At 48.8% G+C, this 18,238-nt stretch overlaps 3 protein-coding genes across 8 annotated transcripts in view; 1 reads left to right on the top strand and 2 right to left on the bottom strand.

Annotated features, from left to right (window-relative positions):
• Nucleotides 1-442: 442 nt before the first annotated feature.
• Nucleotides 443-3,886, bottom strand: TMEM41A (transmembrane protein 41A). The gene is made up of 5 exons (XM_054638954.2): nucleotides 3,693-3,886; nucleotides 3,463-3,616; nucleotides 2,495-2,656; nucleotides 1,809-1,947; nucleotides 443-1,300 (listed from the first exon to the last, which is right to left on the bottom strand). The coding sequence occupies exons 1-5, from the start codon at nucleotides 3,788-3,790 to the stop codon at nucleotides 1,080-1,082; spliced, it is 774 nt and encodes a 257-aa protein (XP_054494929.1). The 5' UTR covers nucleotides 3,791-3,886; the 3' UTR covers nucleotides 443-1,079.
• An 84-nt stretch (nucleotides 3,887-3,970) lies between these two features.
• CEP63 (centrosomal protein 63) overlaps nucleotides 3,971-18,238 on the top strand; it is a 39,982-nt gene continuing 25,714 nt past the window's right edge. For both annotated transcript variants that reach the window (XM_077183755.1, XM_077183752.1), the window contains exon 1: nucleotides 3,971-4,196. The gene's annotated coding sequence lies outside the window, so the exon portion shown is untranslated. The remainder of the gene's footprint in view (nucleotides 4,197-18,238) is intronic.
• Nucleotides 4,190-17,040, bottom strand: LIPH (lipase H). Of its 5 annotated transcripts, XM_054639243.2 has the most exons (10): nucleotides 16,866-17,040; nucleotides 12,146-12,513; nucleotides 11,365-11,473; nucleotides 11,185-11,286; nucleotides 10,132-10,221; nucleotides 8,911-9,078; nucleotides 8,030-8,125; nucleotides 7,013-7,124; nucleotides 5,888-6,061; nucleotides 4,190-4,341 (listed from the first exon to the last, which is right to left on the bottom strand). In XM_054639243.2, exons 1-10 carry the CDS (start codon nucleotides 16,915-16,917, stop codon nucleotides 4,269-4,271), a joined length of 1,344 nt encoding a protein of 447 aa, XP_054495218.2. In that variant the 5' UTR covers nucleotides 16,918-17,040; the 3' UTR covers nucleotides 4,190-4,268. The 5 variants fall into 5 exon arrangements, with proteins under 5 accessions (XP_054495218.2, XP_077039877.1, XP_077039876.1 ...); XM_077183762.1 differs by having other exon boundaries at nucleotides 11,185-11,473; XM_077183761.1 differs by lacking the exon at nucleotides 16,866-17,040 and having other exon boundaries at nucleotides 12,146-15,560.

Raw genomic sequence — 18,238 nt, 5'->3', positions numbered from 1 at the left:
TGTCACGAAGCTCTGGGGTCTCCCATCTGCCCCCTTCCATACCAGGAAGGTTACTTTATCATCCAAGTGGATCTCCTTATGGAGAGCAAATACCTAAACCCCAAGAGCAGAGTATCATCCCAGGGGGAGGAGGGTGGTGAGGTCCTGGCACAGGGTGCCCAGAGAAGCTGTGGCTGCCCCTGGATCCCTGGAAGTGTCCCAGGCCAGGCTGCATGAGGCTTAGAGCAACCTGGGGTACTGGAAGTGTCCCTGCCCATGACAGGGGGTGAAACAGAATGGGCTTTAGGATCCCTTCCAACCCAAACCATTCTGGGATCCCATGTTCTCCACAGCTGGGACAGAGCCCACCTCTTTATTTGGAATCCTCCTAGTTACACAGGAGCATATGTGTGGGTTTCAAGGTGCTTTTCAAGGACAAATCTCTGCCAGTCAGGCACATCCATTCCTGTTCTTTAGCCTTTATTCTCCATGGGGAGTAGCAGCCACTGGCAGACCAGAGAAGCTGTCTCAAGTGTTTTGACATGACTGATTCAGGCAGCTCCAATCGCCAGCATTTTGCTGCAGTGTGCTGGTTTAACATGGGAATCAAAGAAGAATCTTTTACAGCTGCACCCTGAAACACCATTATTTTTTCAACTTGGTGCTTGTACAGCTGCACAGGAGCACATGGCTCATCATTTCAGGCCAAAAATGCTAAATCTGTCTGCAGTTGGAGGGAGCAGGGCCTGCCTACTGCCCGCAGGGTTGTGCTTGCCCAGTGATCCACAGCTGGGTTCTGGTTTGCCTTCCTCACAGGATGCCAGTACTCCTTTTATTCCCCACAGCCTCAGGCACACAGGAGACTGATTTAAATGAAACAGGCAAATTAACTGAGTGTTCACAAAACCCCTGTATCTCTCTCTCTCCGTGCAGATACATGCACAGATAAACATTCATTAAAAATAAGAATGGACACCTCCTCTGAGATGAGAAGGATGATTAAAAATTGCCACTGTCCTTGGTGGCACAGAGCATGCAGAATATAACCCCTGGGAAGAGAGTCCTGCAGCTTTTACCCCAAAACTGGGGCACATAAGCCATCACAAGCTCTTTCTGCCATTTAGTGTCTGAGCTTGCTTGTCTCCATCCAGCTTCAGGTGTTTCTTGCTGTATCTCTTGATGAGGGTCCCTGGAATCAGCGCTGCCACAGCCATGGCCAGCAGCTTGAGCAGTGTGTCCCAGGAGAAGATGGCATCCAGAGAGGTGATTTGGGACAGAATGGCCCCTGTCTGCACACAGATGAAATTGTATGGTGTAAGGCCTGAAGGAATCAGAGCAGAAAAAAGCTGTTAGTTCCCCTCTAGAGAAAATTAGCTAAATATGCCCAAAGTCAGACACAGAAATCACAGAACTGCTAAGGTTTGAAGGACCTCTGGAGATCATCCAGTCCCCTTGCTAAGGAAGGGCTACCCAGAGCAGGTAACACAGGAATGTGTCCAGGGGAATCTTGAACATTTCCAGAGAAGGAGACTCCATGCCCTCCCTGGGCAGCTGTCCTAGTGCTCTGCCACCCTCCATGGAAAGTTATTCCTCATGTTGAGGTAGAACTCAGTGTTTTAATGTACAGCCATTACACAGACACTGGGGTTTGTACTTGTAACAGAAAGAACCAGGTGTAAAGCAAAATTTGCAGCACTGGTGACACCTCCAGAATGCTCAAGGGCAGCACAGAGGAAACAGACCAAGGGTCAGAGTCCCAGCTCTGCCCTCCTTGGCTCTGTGAGCAGCAGTGTCACACTGTCCCCTCAGGCTGTGTCCCCAGGCCTTACCAATGAGAACGGAGAGAAAGAACTGGGACATGGGGATGTTTAAAATGGGAGCTGAGAGGTTCAGAAACCAGTTTGGTGTCATGGGGAACAGCCTCAGGAACAACAAGAAGAAAAATAAGCAGCTCCTGTTCTCTTCTACCTGCCAAAAGAAATGTTCCATATCATTCCTGCTCCTCAAACAGCAGTAACATTCAAATGGCCACAATACTGGAGTGAATTTTTCTTCTAACATGCCACCATGTTAAAAGAAAAATTCACTGTGTACCATGACGTGTACCATCAGTTCAGAACTGAGGGAAAGCAGCAATACTGTGTCTGTATGGAGCCTAATGGTGAGCCAGCCCTCTTCAAAGCAGGGTGGAAATGGGATCTCACCGGAATGAAAGATCAGGAAGTCAAGAGCAGAACCAGCTCTAGTGTACAACACAGCATGGGATGGATAGAGGCAGTTCTGGAGCACAGAGGTTTCCCAAATCCTCCTTTATTTCATATCTGCTTTTCCTTAGGATCCAGGATTTTCCTGGCAGCCCCTCTGCCAACAGGCTTGCTCCAAGAGGGCAGCCTGCTCCTAGACTGTGCCCTCAGCAGGCCTGGTGCATCCCCTGCACACACTGGCTTTCACTGTCACCCCAAGAGCAGCCTGGCCCAGGGCCATCATGGGTGTCAGCAGAACTGCCAGCTCTTACCTTCCCTTGCAGCAGAGCCACCTTCTCAGGGAAGAAGTGCACTATGAGCTGCTTGCCAAAAGCTGCAGAGAGCAGGTAGCAGAAGGTGGCTCCCACAGACGTGAGCACTGAGCACAGCACCAGCCCCATCCATGGTCCAAAGAGTGCTCCAGCCAGGACATTCTGTGGGGACAACATGGAGTGAGGCCTGGGGGACACGGTGTGTCACAGAACCACAGAATTGTTAGGGTTGGAAAGGGCCTCTGGAAATTATCCAGTCCAAATGCCCTGCCAAGGCTGGGTCACCTAGAGCAGGTGACACAGGAACAGGTGGGTTTGGGATGCCACCAGAGAAGACTTTGCCCTCCCTTGGACAGTTGTTCACAGAGCTCTCCCATCCTCCATGGAAGGAAGTCCTTCCTCATATTGAGGTGAAACTTCTTGTGTTTTAGTTTATGGCCATTGCTCCTTGTCCTGTTGCTGGGCACCACTGAACAGTCTGGCACCATCCTCTGACATCCCTTGGAGATATTTATATGCATTAATGAGATCCCCTCTCAGTATTCTCCAGACTAACCATCTCTGATCAGAGAGATGCTCCAGCTGCACCTCTTCGTGGCCTCCACTGGACCCTCTCCTCCTTGTCTCCATATTCCTGAGGAGCCCAGATCTGGACCTGGCACCCCAGCTGTGCCTCACAGGGCTGAGCAGAGGGGCAGGATCACTCCCTGACCTGCTGGCAATGCAGGATCTCACTGCCCTTCCTGGCCCTGCAGGGTCCCACTGCCCTTCCTGGCCCTCAGGACACATTCATTATCCACCAACACTCCCCGATCCTTCCCAGCAGAGCTGCTCTCCAGCATGTCAGCCCCGACCCGTGCTGCTACTAAGGGTTACTCCTGCTCAGGTGCGGGCCCGCTCAGTCCCTCCGGCTCCTCCTGCCCGATCCGTGAGTCCCCGGCCCCTCGCCCCGCGCCGCCCACCCGTACCAGGAGGCTGGAGCCGGGAATGGCGAAACTCTGCTTGTACAGGTACGCGCAGCAGAACAGGGCCAGCGCCGCGCCCCGGTGCTGTCGCTCGTAGTCCCGCAGCGCCTCGGCCAGATCCCGCAGCTCCTCCAGGTCCGCCGGGAACCGCAGCGCCCTGCGAGGGGAGAGACGCACGGGCAGCGCCGGGGGAAGGGAGGGACCCACGGGCAGCGCCGGCCGCCCACACCTACCTGCGTGTCTGCCCCGCGCTCAGCCGCACCGAGAGCAGCCACAGCGCGGCCGTGGCGGCCACGAAGACGAGCAGGAGCCCAGCCGGGCGCCGCCACATCCCGGGTCGGGGCCGCCGCTGCCGCCGGACAGAGCCGAGCCGAGCGAACCCGGCCCCTCCCGGCCCGGCCCTGCCGCCCTCGGCGCCCCGAGCGGCTGCGCAGGCGCGGGGCGGGGCCTCAGTAAGGGGCGGGGCCTCTGGGCAGCGATGGGGGACGTGGGCGTGAGGGGGCTGCGGGGTATTCGTGGGGCGGGCTGGCGGCTGCTGATCATGAGGGCTCCACGCCGCGCATACACGCTTTAAATCCCCGTTTGAAACCCTTGCTTTGAGCCGCCCCCCTTTTAAAGCCACGCTTTAAAGCCGTGTGCCGCCATGGTTTTATTGTCACTCCCGCAGCCCGTTTGTACACTGCGTGGAGAGCGGTACCGCTGCTCGGTCCCCTCAGAAGGCGCCCGGGCCCCACCAGGTGAGTCCCCACACGGCGGGGAAATGTCTCTGCCCTGTCCGGGCACAGCGTCCTCGGGACTCAGCTCCTGCTTCAGCATGGGATGGGCTTGAAGGTTTTCTGGGTGTTCTCAGTTAGGACCAGGTCGTACCGGCACAGCTGGGGTCTGTGTGAAAACACGGCCAAAAGTGAAAAAAACGGTGTTTTTTTCTGTCATCTCCCCACCTGCTGCAGGCCTACATAAAATAAGTCATCTTCTCAAGAGAACTGGCTCCAAGTCCACCTGAAGGGAGGTTGGCTTTAAGCCAGGGATACCTTGAGCATTTTACCATTCTGTTCTATGTTATCTTTTGCTTGTGGAAAAAAAGGATCACAAAAAATCCGGCAAACAGATGGGCACTGGCTGCAGAGTCCATGGTTCCCTTTAATCCAGTCCACAAAACAAGGAGGTCCTTCTACCCACCTGCCTGTTCTGCCCCTTCCCTGCTCCAGGCATGAGAAATTCTGCCACTGCCCTAACCAGGGTCCAAACACAGATCTGGTCTGGACCTAGTCCAGCTAAAAAAACTGAGGAAATACTTGGCCTTTCACTAGGGAAATATGAACATTAGCCCTGTGTAGTAGGTTGAGCAACAGGGAAGGGGAGAGGGCAGGACATCCCTCCCTGTGGCAATGACTGATTAGATGATGTGTTGAAAGTCCTGAACTGTGTTTATGGCCTGTGGCAGCCCCTCATTGGGGAGAGACAGCATCCTGTGATTAAATATGGGGGCATTTGTGTCTGCTTTTTAAAAGACTAAATGTGTATCTGGGACTGGAAGTGACTATGGAGGTGTGGGACAGGAGACGAGGTGGCAGCAAGGGGAGAGCTGCAGGACATTGTTTAGTAGATGTACACAATCTTTTCCTTGTTCCAAGGCTAGGATAAGGGTAGCAGACCTCATGAAATGCAAAGAGACATGTTCTGCAGCTCTGTATGTCTGTTTGCTTCACCCTCCTGAGCCTGTGATCTTCCAGCCTTGTTTTAAGCCAAACTCAGAGCATGCTGTGGTGTCCACAGTGCCCTTGCACACAGGGGCAGGGTAACAGATTCTGTGCTTGCTGAGCTCAGGCAGAGCTCCAAACCTCCAGAGGTGGGAAGCTTAGGGATAGGACAGCAGAGCAGACAGAGGCTAATGAGGTGATAGAAATCCCATCAGCAATGCTTGAGAGGTACCCCTGATGTTGTGGGTACCAGCCAGGGCTTTGGGGCAAAGCAGCCAGCAGCTCCCACTTGCTGGAATTCCAGGAGTAAATTAATCTCCCTGCTTCACTAGCCATACAAATTGACTGGGATATAAAATGTGTATTTGGGGCTGAACATCTGTTCTTCCCAGAGTTCTGCATTTCCCTCCATCCTAGAGCTCAGGCCTGGGCAGCTTCCCAAAGGTAATTTTCCTGACCAAAGGTTGAGGTGTCAGGCCACGTCAGAGTCACATCACACATGACATGCTCCCAGTGCAATAAGACAGCCCCTGTGTTAGAGTAAGTATTCAGCTGTGGGATTCCATTAAAGGGGAAATTATTCCCAAGATATGTGTATGTGAATTACTAAATGTAAAATAAATCTAATTCTTCTGCACATACTCAGCCAGGCCAGGAATCTGGGAGATTCCTTTACTTCTGTCCAGTCTGCACCAACAGAAATGGTTTGTTTGTAAATATCTGCTCACCTTTCTGGGTTTGTCAGTGAGTGGAACCTCATTTGGAGAATCCTGAGTTTGAATTTTGGGCCAATGACAGATCCCGTGGAAAATGTCAAGGAAATTCTTTCCACATTTTCAAGATCCTGGTCAAACCCAATGAGCAAAGTGATTTGTTTGTACTTCTGGAAGGTGGCAGCTTCTCTAAAGGTGAAGAAGACAAGAGAGAGTGTCAGAGAGTCACCAAGGGAATAGCACTGGGTTTAATGTAGTCACTGTAATATTAGAAACAGGCTGGGGGAGGCGGCCTGAGCTTGTGATCAGTTTCTGATTTACAGGAAATGGATATGGATTCGGGTCTCCTGGTGTCAACCTGCTCAGCCACTTCTGCCCTCAGGTTTTTGGGGTGGAAGTGGGGACACAGAGGTTGGATGCCATGTGGTCCCAAACCAGAATTTTTGCTGTGATTCTGCTTTGATCCCAAGTGGACTGGGCCCATGTGATATTTGTGCCTGGCTGTCTGTGCAGGCCTGAACACGGAGTCACTTTGAGATATGCATGAAATCTGCTCTGGCCTTGGTGTGGGATCAATGCTGATTGCTCCAGTGCAAGCAGATATCAGATATGCCTGAGGGAATGTGCACTTAGAGAAACTTGGGAAAACTAGTTGTGCAGGTTTGTTTGGCTGAAGTGTAATTCTGATCACTCAGGAATTTGCATATCACATAAACACCATTAATTTTTCTCTCTGAGTGGAATGAATTGATTTTGGATGTGACATATTCAGGCCCAGGTTAATCCCCAGCTGTCTTGGGCACTGGGAACTAGAACAGAACACACCCTGTGAGAGGAAGGAAAAAGGGGGAGATATTTTCTTTCTGCTTTAGTGGAAGCCTAGGGCAGCTGTGCTGCTGGCTGAGATTGTACACTTCAGTCCTTAAGATGACAGAGAAGGGCCCAAACCAAAAGGCTGGGCTGTCAGGGCTGTGTGCTGGGGGAGGCTGTGGAAATCCCTTAGGGCCAATAAATCACATGTGCATTAGCAAGTATCAGCAGAGAAATTGGGAAATTGTGAAATTGTGTCACCTCCTCCCAGATGCAGTTGTACCAAGGGATGCACTAACACCTAGAAAAGCTCAGACTAGTAAAACTTACGGATTAACTTTTGATTCTGCCTTCCTCCCATCTTCATCAGCTAGCACAATGCTGAAGGTGCCTCTCCTGGTGTCTCTGTTCCATGTGATAATATCCACCAGGTAGTGATAGACTGAGGGGAGAGAGAGTGAGTGCAGTTAGACCCTGTGGGCTCAGTCTGCTGTCCAGGCTGGGCACTGTCTGGGAGCAGAGCTGTGGGTACAGCATGGACACAGCTGCAGTTCATCTGGAAAATCCCTCTCTCCTCCCTTCTCTCCATCTCCCTTTGCAGAGATTTCAACCAGAAACACTAGGAGGTGTCAGGAGAGCACTGCAGCAAGGGTTATCCATGCAGGATGGTCTCTGTGTGGTTCCCAGCACGCTGCCTTTCACTGCCTGCCTTCCCCCTTCACTTCCAGACTGTATTTCTTTCTTTGATCCCCCTCTGAACCCCTCCATTTCTGTTCTTTGTATTTGTCATCTCTGTCACAGAGCAGAATTTTCTGTTCTTTGATCTGTCAGTCTGAATTCACTTACTGACCAGCACTGGAGCTCAGGCCATAATCCCAGCCCATGCCCTGGTATGTTGGTAATCACAGGGATGAGATGAAACTTTTCACCTTGGTGAAACCTTTTTCCACAGATTCTCTTCCTCTCCCTGCACCTCTCATTTTTCTCTAGGGTAGCTTTTTCACCTGTACAACCTGCATTTCTCTCTTATTGTTCCCACACACCTCTTAGTTTGACAAAAGAATGGTGTGTTGCTTTGAAACATGATTTGGGAACTTTTATACTTAATTTGAAAGTTCTCAACCAATTTCCTAGAACTGTAAGCAAGTTGGCTTTCCCAGCACTGGACAGGTTGGCAGATAAAAGAAGATTTTGGCAAACCACAGATGGACACAATTCCATCCAGCAGCAACTGGAGTTTCTAAAATGCTGGCTGTAACACCACCAGCAAATAACTATCTCTGCTTGGCTGCTGCTGACAGAGGCAATGCACAAAGAAAAATAATCTCAGAAATCTCAGTCACTTACTGCAAAATGGCCCTTTGTCCGCCGTGTCGAAAAACATACTTGTCACTGGATGGCTCTGTTGTGTTAAATAGCTTTTCCACTCATAGGCATAATAACCTGCAGGTGACAGTTTGAAAATGAAACCAAGTTACTGCACAGGTAGATGAGCCACTAAATGGCTGAAAATAAGCAAGTGTTTAAGAAATAGTGCATTGTCTGCCAGCTGCCAAGTAGCACTGACACCCATCCTCCTGTACTCCAAAGGCTTAGCACTGAATATGCCTGGTTACTGTTCAGCACTTTCTTCAAGCTGATATTTTTCCACATCTGCTATCCATGGTCAAGGGTTTCATTTTGCAGTGCAGAATGAAAATCATCCCCTTGGCTTTGCCAGTTCCTTTCTGGAAGTGTCAGGTGTTTCAGCATCAACATTTCAGAGCTGCCAGCCTGAGGTTGGGCTGTCACACCCAGGCTGGGGCAGACAAGTCCAGGAATTCCCTTTGTTCACCCATTGGCATTCCTTTTAGAGCACAGAGGGATTTGTGGTGCTGGGAATTTACTTGTAAATCTTACTTTAGCAAGAACAGACCCCTGTCCCCCAAACTCTGCAACTGAGGGAGTTAAATTCACTGTTTCTCTGACTTTAGTGTAAAGATCCCAAGTCTAGTTTTGGCTTTCCTAGTTCTGGATCCTTTACCTGTGGATTTCTGTTCTAAATCATACCATGATGTGATATTACAAGGAGCAGGCCTGAGATGCCTCAAACACCTCAGTGAAATAACTTTGATGCTTTTGCCAAGCACCATGTCATGTTAGTCCTCCAGCAAAACATCACCCTCTGAGTTACAGTGCCAACAGGCAGCTCAGTATTGAGGATGGATGGACATTGCCTGGATCCTTACCTAGGATGGGGCATGGCATGGGCCAGAAGGGTTCACAGCTGGTGCATTTGCCATTCCTGTAGTTCCTGTACGAGTTGCAGGGGTATGTGGTGATATTGCAGTTCTGTGTCAGGGAGGACAGGAACAGGAAAACAGACCTCTGGTGGTCACATTTAAAATACTGCAACCCTTAATCATGTACAGGGAAGAAATATTTCATTAGCAATCCTCATGCCTCAGGACACACCAGTGGACAGTCACTGACCAGTCTGAACCCAACAAATTGCACCGGGGAGCACTGGGCTGTAGCAGAACAGCAGCCTCTCCCTTTGAGTGCACTTAGCTCTGCCTGTGTCTGCTTTGCTTTTCCTCTTGTCTTTTTGGTTTTAAAACATTTGTTTGTGTGGTTGCTGCATTTCCAGAGGATCCAGCTATGGATCAGTTTCTGTCTCTGGTGTTCTCTCCTCTCTGAGCTCAGGCCTGACAGCTGGATATTGCTTTTAGCTTTGCACCTGACTTTCCATTTTGGTATAAAAAACTCTTTAGAAAGACATAACTAATAAAATGAGTTGTTGCATGAGCAGCAAAATCAGTGAAGCCTCGTTTCCTAGGGATTTTTGGCTCAGGCTGCTCTCCTATGTAGATTCTCTTGAGTCTGATAAGGGTTGAATTCACAATACTGCATTTCCTTCTGTAAGGTATCTTCTTTACCCAGCTTTCATCAAACCAGTTCTGCTGCCAGGCTGAAAGGAAAAAAAGCTTTCTTTTGTTCAAGACTAGGGCTGTGCCTTCCAGACTGCACCTTCTGTCACTGCCAAGGAAGGTGTCTTTGATTTGGGATAACTGCCTGCTCCACATTCATCTTGAGCCTTTTTTCTGAACAGGTCCTTGCCACTGCTAGTCCTTGGGCTTTCGTGTGCTCCAAGTAATTAGAAACAAAAAATCCCACAGATTTTCTGGACATAGCAACAAAACAAAGGCACACATCTACCTGATAACTTTTTGCACAGAGGATTAGTCCCTTTTGCACTGTGACAGGGGCACAGAGAGGTCACCCTGACTCTCATCTCTGCCTGTTGCACATCAGCTAAACCCTTGTCAGACCAGTTGCTGCCATGGCTTTCCCAGAGTATGGATTTCATGTATTTTCTAAGCAGTGATGATGATTCTCTGGCTTTCTCCTCTTTTTCTGATTGGAAACAGTTTGTCAGGGTTTGTGCAGTTCAGGGCAGGATTAATTACCAGAAAATATTGTCAGTGGGCAGCCTGGTTGGTCGGTCCCGCCGTTGGGGTAGAAGTCAATATGGCCCAGTGCTTCTCCATAACCCAGACCTAGCAAAAGGGAATACCAGGGCTCGGGGAGGGAACATTAAATTGTAAAATGCACAAGAAGGAAATACAGCAACCTAACTGGAAAAAATAGTACTTATTTAGCTCTAAGATGCCTGGTTGTACAGGAATACTAATGTCATCCCTCTGTTTAGGCAGCAGGCCAAACAGTTGTGTCCCAGCTGGGTCATTTTAACAATGGTATCAACTACCTAAAATAAGTCTGTGCATGCAACAGTACAAAATGTGGGGGTTTGTGTCACTTGTGTGCAGGAGAGGAAAAGGGATGTGAAACCTGGATATTGCTGTGCTGCTGAAATCTGACTTCTAGAGGGGCTGGGAGAAGAGAGGCAGCAAATAGGTGGGAAAGCCAAGTGTTAGGGGTAAGGTGGCCATGGGAGCAGCATGGGGGGCTTGGCATCGCACTGCTGGCCTGGCTGGTGGGTCTGGAAAAGGACAGGGCTGAGGGAGAGTCCAGATTTGCCCTAGAGGAAAGTTTAGCTCCTAAGAGGTGGGATGGAGACTGGAAGCATCATGCAGGGAAACATGGCTAGGGATCACTGATTTGCTGTGCATGTCAGTGAACTGTGGGACCAGCTCTGGAAATGCTGTGTGCTCAGATGCAGCCTGACCCCTGGTGGGATGTTGGTGTGTCCTGCTGTGGCAGGACTGTGCTGCAGGACCTCCTCCACCGGTTCCTAAGGAAGTCTTTGTAAGCCATGGGCCAGGTGATAATGCTGTGTCAGCAGCACGTTTTGGAATGCAAATAAACCAGCAGCTCCTGAGGGAGTGCTGGGGACAGCGTGGGCAGCACAGCGCCCCGGAGGCTCAGTGAGGGAGCCTGCTGCGCTCCTGGGCCAAAGGAGCGAGCACCCCAGCGCTGCTGCCCCCCAGCAGCCCCCCTTGCGCTCCTCCCAGTCAGACTCCGGGTTTCCGTGTGCAGGAGGGAGCTGGAATGCCACCTACCGTCGGTGTCGGAGTGAATGACATCCACAAACTGTGCGTCCGTGGGGTCCAGCCTCTCGCTCGGTGCCGTGCCCCTGTACAGGGGGCCCGCGGGGTCCAGGCCTGCAGCACAAAGCCATGGGCGTGGCATCACCTCGCTGCCCTTCCCTGGGGCAGGAGGACTGCTGGAGCAGGGCTTACCTGTGATTCTTCCCAGTGTGCCATCAAACATCTGTCCCACAAAGCCAGAGATGTGTGCTCCCAGGCTCACTCCTATCATGTGCACGGAGTCAAGGGACGCTCCATCAATCTGAGATGTAAAAGTACTCGTGGTCATGTGTTTTTGGAAAATTAAAAAAAATTAGGAGGAGGAATGGAGCATCTCTCAGTGTTGCACTTTGTGTAGATATTTCCCCATTGACAGTCCCACAGAGCAGCCAGCATTGCTGTTTAAGGCCTATACCTCAGAGAGCTGTGATGAGAACAGTTCAGGCAATGCTTGTATTTTCCTGGGGCAGTGACTCCAAGTGTGGACAGGAACCACTGATGGGCCCCAGGAGTAAAATTCCAGTTGCCCCACATTTGGTTCCTGCAAGGAATTAGCAGATCCTAAAGGATCCAGCATCATCATTGCCTGTGCAACACCTTAGAGGAGCTGTGAAATGTAGCTGATCCCCTTAAGCTGCCTTTGGATATACAGAAAGTGGAAGTAGAGTTACTGTGTATGAGAAAACATGTCTGGAGAGCTTTGTACCCAGAAATGTAGAGACTTAGAGTGTAAACTGAGTATTACACCAAAATACCATTGTACCAAGTCCAAGGGTAGGATTTGGCACTGCAGTACACATGCACTTCCAAAAATTAATGTATTCCTTTTTTAGGAGTTTCTATTCCCAGACTTCCTGCTGGTTTAAGCACTTCCTTTGTGCCCTTTACATACTGTGCCTTAACGACTGTATCGTAGCATGAGCGTCCAACTTACCAACATCTCATCTATAAGTTTCTTCAGAATCTCAGCAACTCTTTTGCACTTCCTGGCAGCATAGTTGTAGATGAGAGTTGTTGCCCCCTGGTTCCAGTCCACAACGATGACATTCATGTCCTCTACAGAAAGCAGGAGATGCACCAGGTCAGGGATCCAGACGGGGGCAGAGCCTGTGAATCGGTACCCGTGGACAATGAAGGTAATTTTCTTGGTCACATTGAGGAACTTGGAGGCTGTTGAGTGGAGCTCCTCGGCACAGCTTGGGTTCTGCCGGGTGTAGAGCAGCAGCTTCACTTTCAGATCTGTCCCTATCAAAGCGTTCCCGAAGCTGAGGGCTGTGAATGCAGGACATGTCTCCTGAGGATCTGAAAGGAGCAGAGTGGCAATTGGAGTTTGGCACCAAGGGGTTTTCTTTAGCCTCTTGTACCTGCCAGCCCTGCACAGGGCAGGGAAGTGTGTTGTGCGTTGTCTGAGCACAGGGGCTGCTCCTGTCTCCTCTCTCCCTCTCCACTCTCTCATGCTCATGACTGAAGTTACCTTTTGGAGCAGCATTCCCTGAAACACCACAGCCCTGCTTCCTGTGGCAGCTGGGAGTTGGCAGGGACTCTGTCCAAATATCTCATTGGTGTGAGGAAGGTATTGAGACCAACAGGTGGGATGGTTGCTGTACTGGTTTGTGAGCACACTCAGGTGTTCTGGACAGGTTTTCTGTGGTATTCACATACTCTTTGAACTGAGAGAGACATAATTCTTTCTCCCAGGATTTTTCCTGGGGAAGGCAGTGAGAAAGCTCAGAGAGAGAAGAGAAAACAATTTGTATCTCTACTTGCTGTTCCTGTTGTTTGGCACATGTGGAATGTGTTATGGGGATTGTTTACCAAAGAAGGGATTTGTTAATTAAACTCTGGTGATGGGTGGTGGGATTGATTGACCAATTAGGTCAAAGCTGTGCTGTGACTGTCTGTAAGGGGTCACGGGTTTTTCTTTAGTATAGAGTTTAGTATAGTATCTAATATAGTATAGCTTAATAAAGCAACTGAACAGCCTCCTGAATCATTGGAGTCACTGCATGCTATTCCCTGGCTGGGGCTTGTCCTGCATCAATAGGTTCTCAGCCAAACAGGTGTCCTTGGGGTAGGTTTGTACCTCCAGCCTGGAGCTGCCAAGCTGCAGAGTCTTGCCGTGGTGAGGGGCAGCTCAAGGCTTCATTTGTATGTGCAGATGTGGCCTGGCATTCCAGACTGCAACATGGGGCACCCTTGGGTCTGTGAGATGGTAATTGTGCTTTATACACAGCTGAAGTGCAACTGAATTTTATGTGAGTACTGCTCGATGGGATGGCCTGTGCCATTGGAAATCCTGTCTTTGTTCTTTGCTTTTCCAGCAGAACACCAGCTGAGCCTTCAGAGCCCCATACAGTCTCCAACAGGGCACTGGCAGGGAATGGAATAACTGTCTCCAGACAGACACTACTTATGAAGGCCCTCCCAGGTTTAGTAGCCTCTTCCTGGCTTATAATCCTTTCCCTCAAATCCTCATAATCTTATTGAGGAACCTTGTGAGGGAGAGTGTCTCTCTCACACATATGTCCTGGGCTGCAGTGATTGTTCAGGCTACAGTTCCTAGAGGAATTTCCCTGATCTTTGTTGCTTAAAGGACTGTTCAGTAGGTAGCAGGGCTTAGAAAACCTGCAGCTGTAAGTTAATTATGCTCTAGCAAATCTCCAATGCTCTGTGCATTTTAATTTGTGAATGATGAAACTCTCACAGTTTCTATGAGCAACTTTCCCTTTTCTCCTCCTCAGGAAATCAGGAGCATGAGAGTGATATAAATGCTATGTGCCCAGCACATTAAACAATCTGCTCACTTGCCACAGTTCTGCTAATTACTTTGCAGAAGCCCCAGGAGCTCTAGAAATAAAAGTTAATAGGCTAAAAGGATGTTGCAGTTAAGTCCAACTGAATATTTTTAATTGCTACCATAAATTCAGAAATAAATTTTAACATCTGAAATCCATTGAGTCCTTCCTGTTTAAAGCCTATGGTAACATATGAATGGTGTGACAGGAGTGGTGGGAAATGAGCTCCCAGCCAGGCCCAGTGAAATCAGAGGCCTTTTAATGCAGGGTGTTCCTGCCTCTGCAATGCTTCACTCAGAGCTCCCAGGAACAGTGTGACTCTGGGCCCTGCTCCCAAGAGGAAAGGTGGCCTGGGTGGCTCCCTTCTGGCCAGCCTGCTCTCAGCTTATTCTTACAGTGCCAAGATGCTCCAGGGAAACAGCAGCAAGAGTTCTGTGACACTGCTCTTGTGGAGACCCCAAAGTAACTAGCAGAGAAAAATTAACATTTTTTGCTCATGCACACCAGCTCACACGGTGAGACTCAGTGACTGTCCTCTAGGTGCTACTGCAGCATAAAAAAAATACAACTGTGTATTTTACTAATAACTAGGCATTGTTTCAGTTATTGTATAGTAGCACTATATAGTGTTGTTAATTATCTTTACTGTCACTGAAACTGTAGCAATACAGGCAGAAATGCCAGGCAAGAATTACTTCTATATGGTGCAAGATTGCACTGATTGCTTAATTTGTTTCTGTATCTCCTGCACTGTGCTGAGGCTTGCCCAGAGGAGCACTATGTTTGTCATCAGAACAGCCCAAACCTTCTGGTACAGAAGTGCTTTCAAAAAGCTGGTCAGCATTTGCTGGTACCTAACACAGGGACTGTATAATATCTGCACCAGGTCTGTTAGATTGGTTCTGTTTTGATTAACAAAATCAAATCAGTGCTAATAAGGGGAGGAAACTTGCCAGCTTCTCTTCTGGCAAGCTGGTGCCAATCCCAGCCTCATCACCATGTGTTCAAAAACTGACACATGAGGAGGGCCAGTTAACCTGGCTTTGCTCTTCCTTCTGCTGAGCACAGTGACTCCTACCCAAATGGCTGGAAGTGTCTTTGAAACTCCAGAATGACTGGGGCAGGTGGCTTAGTGAGATTTACTCTGCAAGCAAATAAATGAGGTAGAAACTTATCCCCTGGCACTGTACTTAACCCATGTCCAACAGGTCACTTCCCTCCAGTAAAGGGGAATGAACATGGCCATTAACCCAGCATCCCTGCCTTAGCTTGCTAGACAGCCTCTGGCAATCCCCATTCTCCTTCTGCTCTGTTTTTTGATATGTAAAATAGGAGGCAAACACTGGTTTGCTGGGCAAGATGCTCTGATCTCTCAGAACTCGTAGCAGGGAGCATAAAAATGTGTTAAATCCATGTACCTGCCAGGGAGCTGGACACGTTTGGTCTCAAGCCTGAGATCAGCCTCCAAGGTGCTATTGCAGCAGTGGAGGCATCTTCAGAATTACTTGGTTCTGAAGTTATACATATACATACATACATACATACATATATATATATTCTGAAATTAGGTATACTCCCAGGTGGGAGTATTGCAGGGAGTGGAACAGTCCTGGGCAGACTCCTGGTATTTACTGCAGTCAGTCAGTGCTTTTGAGGTCTGTCTTCCCCTGGTGTGTCTCATTCCTTTCTAGGAGATGGTGTTTGGAGGCTTTCTCGCCGATGTTGATCCTGTGGACAGGCAGGGTTTGCCATGGTGGCATTTTGGGGCTGTGGTACCGAGCTATTTGCATGAATAAAGTAGCAGCTGAGGTTTTTACCAGCCTGTCCTCTTGCAAAGAGATGTTCCAACAGATCACCTCAGTGGGTCAGTGGTCACTTGGCTGGATGTGTGGCTGTCCCAGCTGTGGTCCTTAGGACACAGAGCTGCTTGTTCCACTGAATGGAGCTCAGGTGAGTGTGTCACTGGTTCTCTGTCTGCAGGAGCTCTGGCCCTGCAGCTCCTGCCACCTTGCCTGGGCTTTTTACAGTGAGTGTCATCAGACTGGTCTTAACCACCAACAATATCTTTATCCCCCTTTAAGCACACTTGACTACCACACCAAAAGTCTCGAGGGCTTTAGTAGTGCAGGATTTCCATCACTTTTCCACCAAGAGGATGTGCTCTCCACTCCTAAACCGGTGCTCAATAGCTCACTGCATTTCACTGGTGCCTTTTCAGACCGTTCTCTTTTCCCACTTCTCATGACTGCATTTCTTACAGAGTCTTAACCAAACAAACCAAGCAAAAGGCAACCCTGAGATTACTCCAGAGGACCCAATGAAACACAAGTTAGTATTTATAAGAACATTGTTTTTTTAACCCTGTTTGTTTTCCCTGCAAAGCAGAGAGCTGTAACTTACCTTGCTCCCGTGTGTATGCTAACACAAGGCAGTACATTTGTTTATTGTTACATGGGTTTGTTCTGGTAGAGCTGTGAGGCTATCAAATGGAGCTTACTGTTCATAAATGGTAATTCATCCTTTGCCTCTGCCATACATGACACCCCTGAGAAGAAATCATTATTCTCTGAAGATTTCGAATGACATTTTCAGTGTCAATGGATAGTACTTATATAAGAGAAATGTTTGCAAAGGGAGGAAAAGAAAATAAAAAATAGTTCTGGTTTTCCATTTGGAACTCTTAGAGCTGACTACATTCATGTAACCAGTATAATTTGCTTTGCCAAAATAAATAATGCTAGTGAGAAACCCTGTGCAGTACCTGTAAATGCAGAGGGCAGGTACATTCATGTTGCTGTAAAGCACAGAAAATGTGTTATTTTTGACAAAAACATTCAAAACAAATGGTTGAGTTCTTACCTGTTTTCACCCCGTACAAAAGGCAGATGAACACAACACAGAGCCTCAGCATATGGACTTCCACATGGAACTTCTACAGGTAGGAGATTTGAAGGATCCCACAATTTCTCTGGCATGTGTCTGCTGGCTCTGACAGCAGTTTGCTTGCTTTTTTTTCTGCCGGTAACAGTAGGTGTGGTGAAAGGAGGAAGTTACCAGCCAAGAAATGAAGACCAGTGAAATGAAGCTTCTTCTGAAGAAGGTGGGGCACCTTCTATTCTAGCAGGTTTCCTTAATTTAAATATAGTTTGCCTTGGGGGATGACTAATCAAAGACACAATGGGTTGGTAGCTGTAAGCAGCAATTTGACTACACCTGTTGAAACTAATGAAATTATTGCTTATTTGTCTTTTGCAAAGAATGTCAGGAAGACTGCAGATGGCACTGCAAGTCTGATAAGCATCTGGGTGGGGCCGGTGCTTGGTTTCACAGGGCCCTGCCTTTGGAGATTTCATGATGATCCCTAATATCTCCCATGTCCCTCCTGCTCTCCTGAATGCCATAGTCCAGAGTCCCTTCTACAAATCCTGTCACCACCTCAGGTAGGAGACAGGTGCACAGCACTGTGTTGTGACAAAGTACCACTTGGAGGTGTCTGGCTCTCCACTGGGCTCCCAAGCAACTGCTGTTTTGGATAACACTCATACAACTGGCATTCCCACATTTTCTCACAGACCTGCTGGAACCTCATAAATTCAGCTCTAATTCAATTAAGGAAGGCTTTTTTTTTGCTGGATGGGAGGAAGGAGGTTGCCAAGGAAAGACAACAATCAGGGGCAGGAAAGGAAGTCTGAAATTGGAGCTGGAAGGTATAGCGGCAAAATTGGAAAATGAGGGTGGTGAGGAGTTTGTAAAGGGATGAGAAGGGAGGGAGCAGGGATGGCTGCTGGATAGAAGTTGGGTGGTAGTTTTGCTTGGTGTTTTCTTAGCAAATTCTTCTAACATAGGCCAGGGAAAGGGAATGTGGGGTGGATTAGAAGTACCTCATTAAGCCCAGGCTCTGCTTTCTTTCCCTTGGTGATGATCCAATGAGGAGCTGAACTGTAAGAGCTCCCAGTGGCATAGCTGGTTCTTTGGTCCATGATGTACTTATTAAGCTTTTTGACTTTGCTAATTCTCAGGTTAATCCTTAACTCTTCCTGCTGTCTGCAGCTCCTTTTCCTTCAGACAAGTGTGTGCTGCTCCTCTGGTGCAGGCATGGATCACACTTGAGGCAGAGCATGTGTCTAGCGTGATTCTTTCACAAGAACCTTGAGCTCTTCAGCCTCAAGCAGCTCAGCAATCTGAGTCTCACTGAACATGTACCATGCTGATAATCACCCAGGCAAAAGCTG

This window comes from Agelaius phoeniceus, chromosome 10 (assembly GCF_051311805.1).
Source record: "Agelaius phoeniceus isolate bAgePho1 chromosome 10, bAgePho1.hap1, whole genome shotgun sequence".
Classification (NCBI taxonomy): domain Eukaryota; kingdom Metazoa; phylum Chordata; class Aves; order Passeriformes; family Icteridae; genus Agelaius; species Agelaius phoeniceus.
Note: the sequence above shows the minus strand (reverse complement) of the source record. Positions and strands in the feature narration are given on the sequence as shown.

Excerpts from the sequence above, each read along its gene's own strand:
- TMEM41A (XM_054638954.2), bottom strand. The coding sequence starts at position 3,790 with ATGTGGCGGCGCCCGGCTGGGCTCCTGCTCGTCTTCGTGGCCGCCACG. Across the intron at positions 3,617-3,692 it reads AGCGCGGGGCAGACACGCAG|GGCGCTGCGGTTCCCGGCGG; the intron begins GTAGGTGTGGGC and ends CTCCCCTCGCAG. Across the intron at positions 1,948-2,494 it reads TGGCTCTGCTGCAAGGGAAG|GTAGAAGAGAACAGGAGCTG; the intron begins GTAAGAGCTGGC and ends TTCTTTTGGCAG.
- LIPH (XM_077183760.1), bottom strand. The coding sequence starts at position 12,700 with ATGCTGCTCCAAAAGGTAACTTCAGTCATGAGCATGAGAGAGTGGAGA. Across the intron at positions 8,126-8,910 it reads CATGCCATGCCCCATCCTAG|GTTATTATGCCTATGAGTGG; the intron begins GTAAGGATCCAG and ends TGTCACCTGCAG. Across the intron at positions 6,062-7,012 it reads GCAGAATCAAAAGTTAATCC|AGAAGCTGCCACCTTCCAGA; the intron begins GTAAGTTTTACT and ends CTTCACCTTTAG.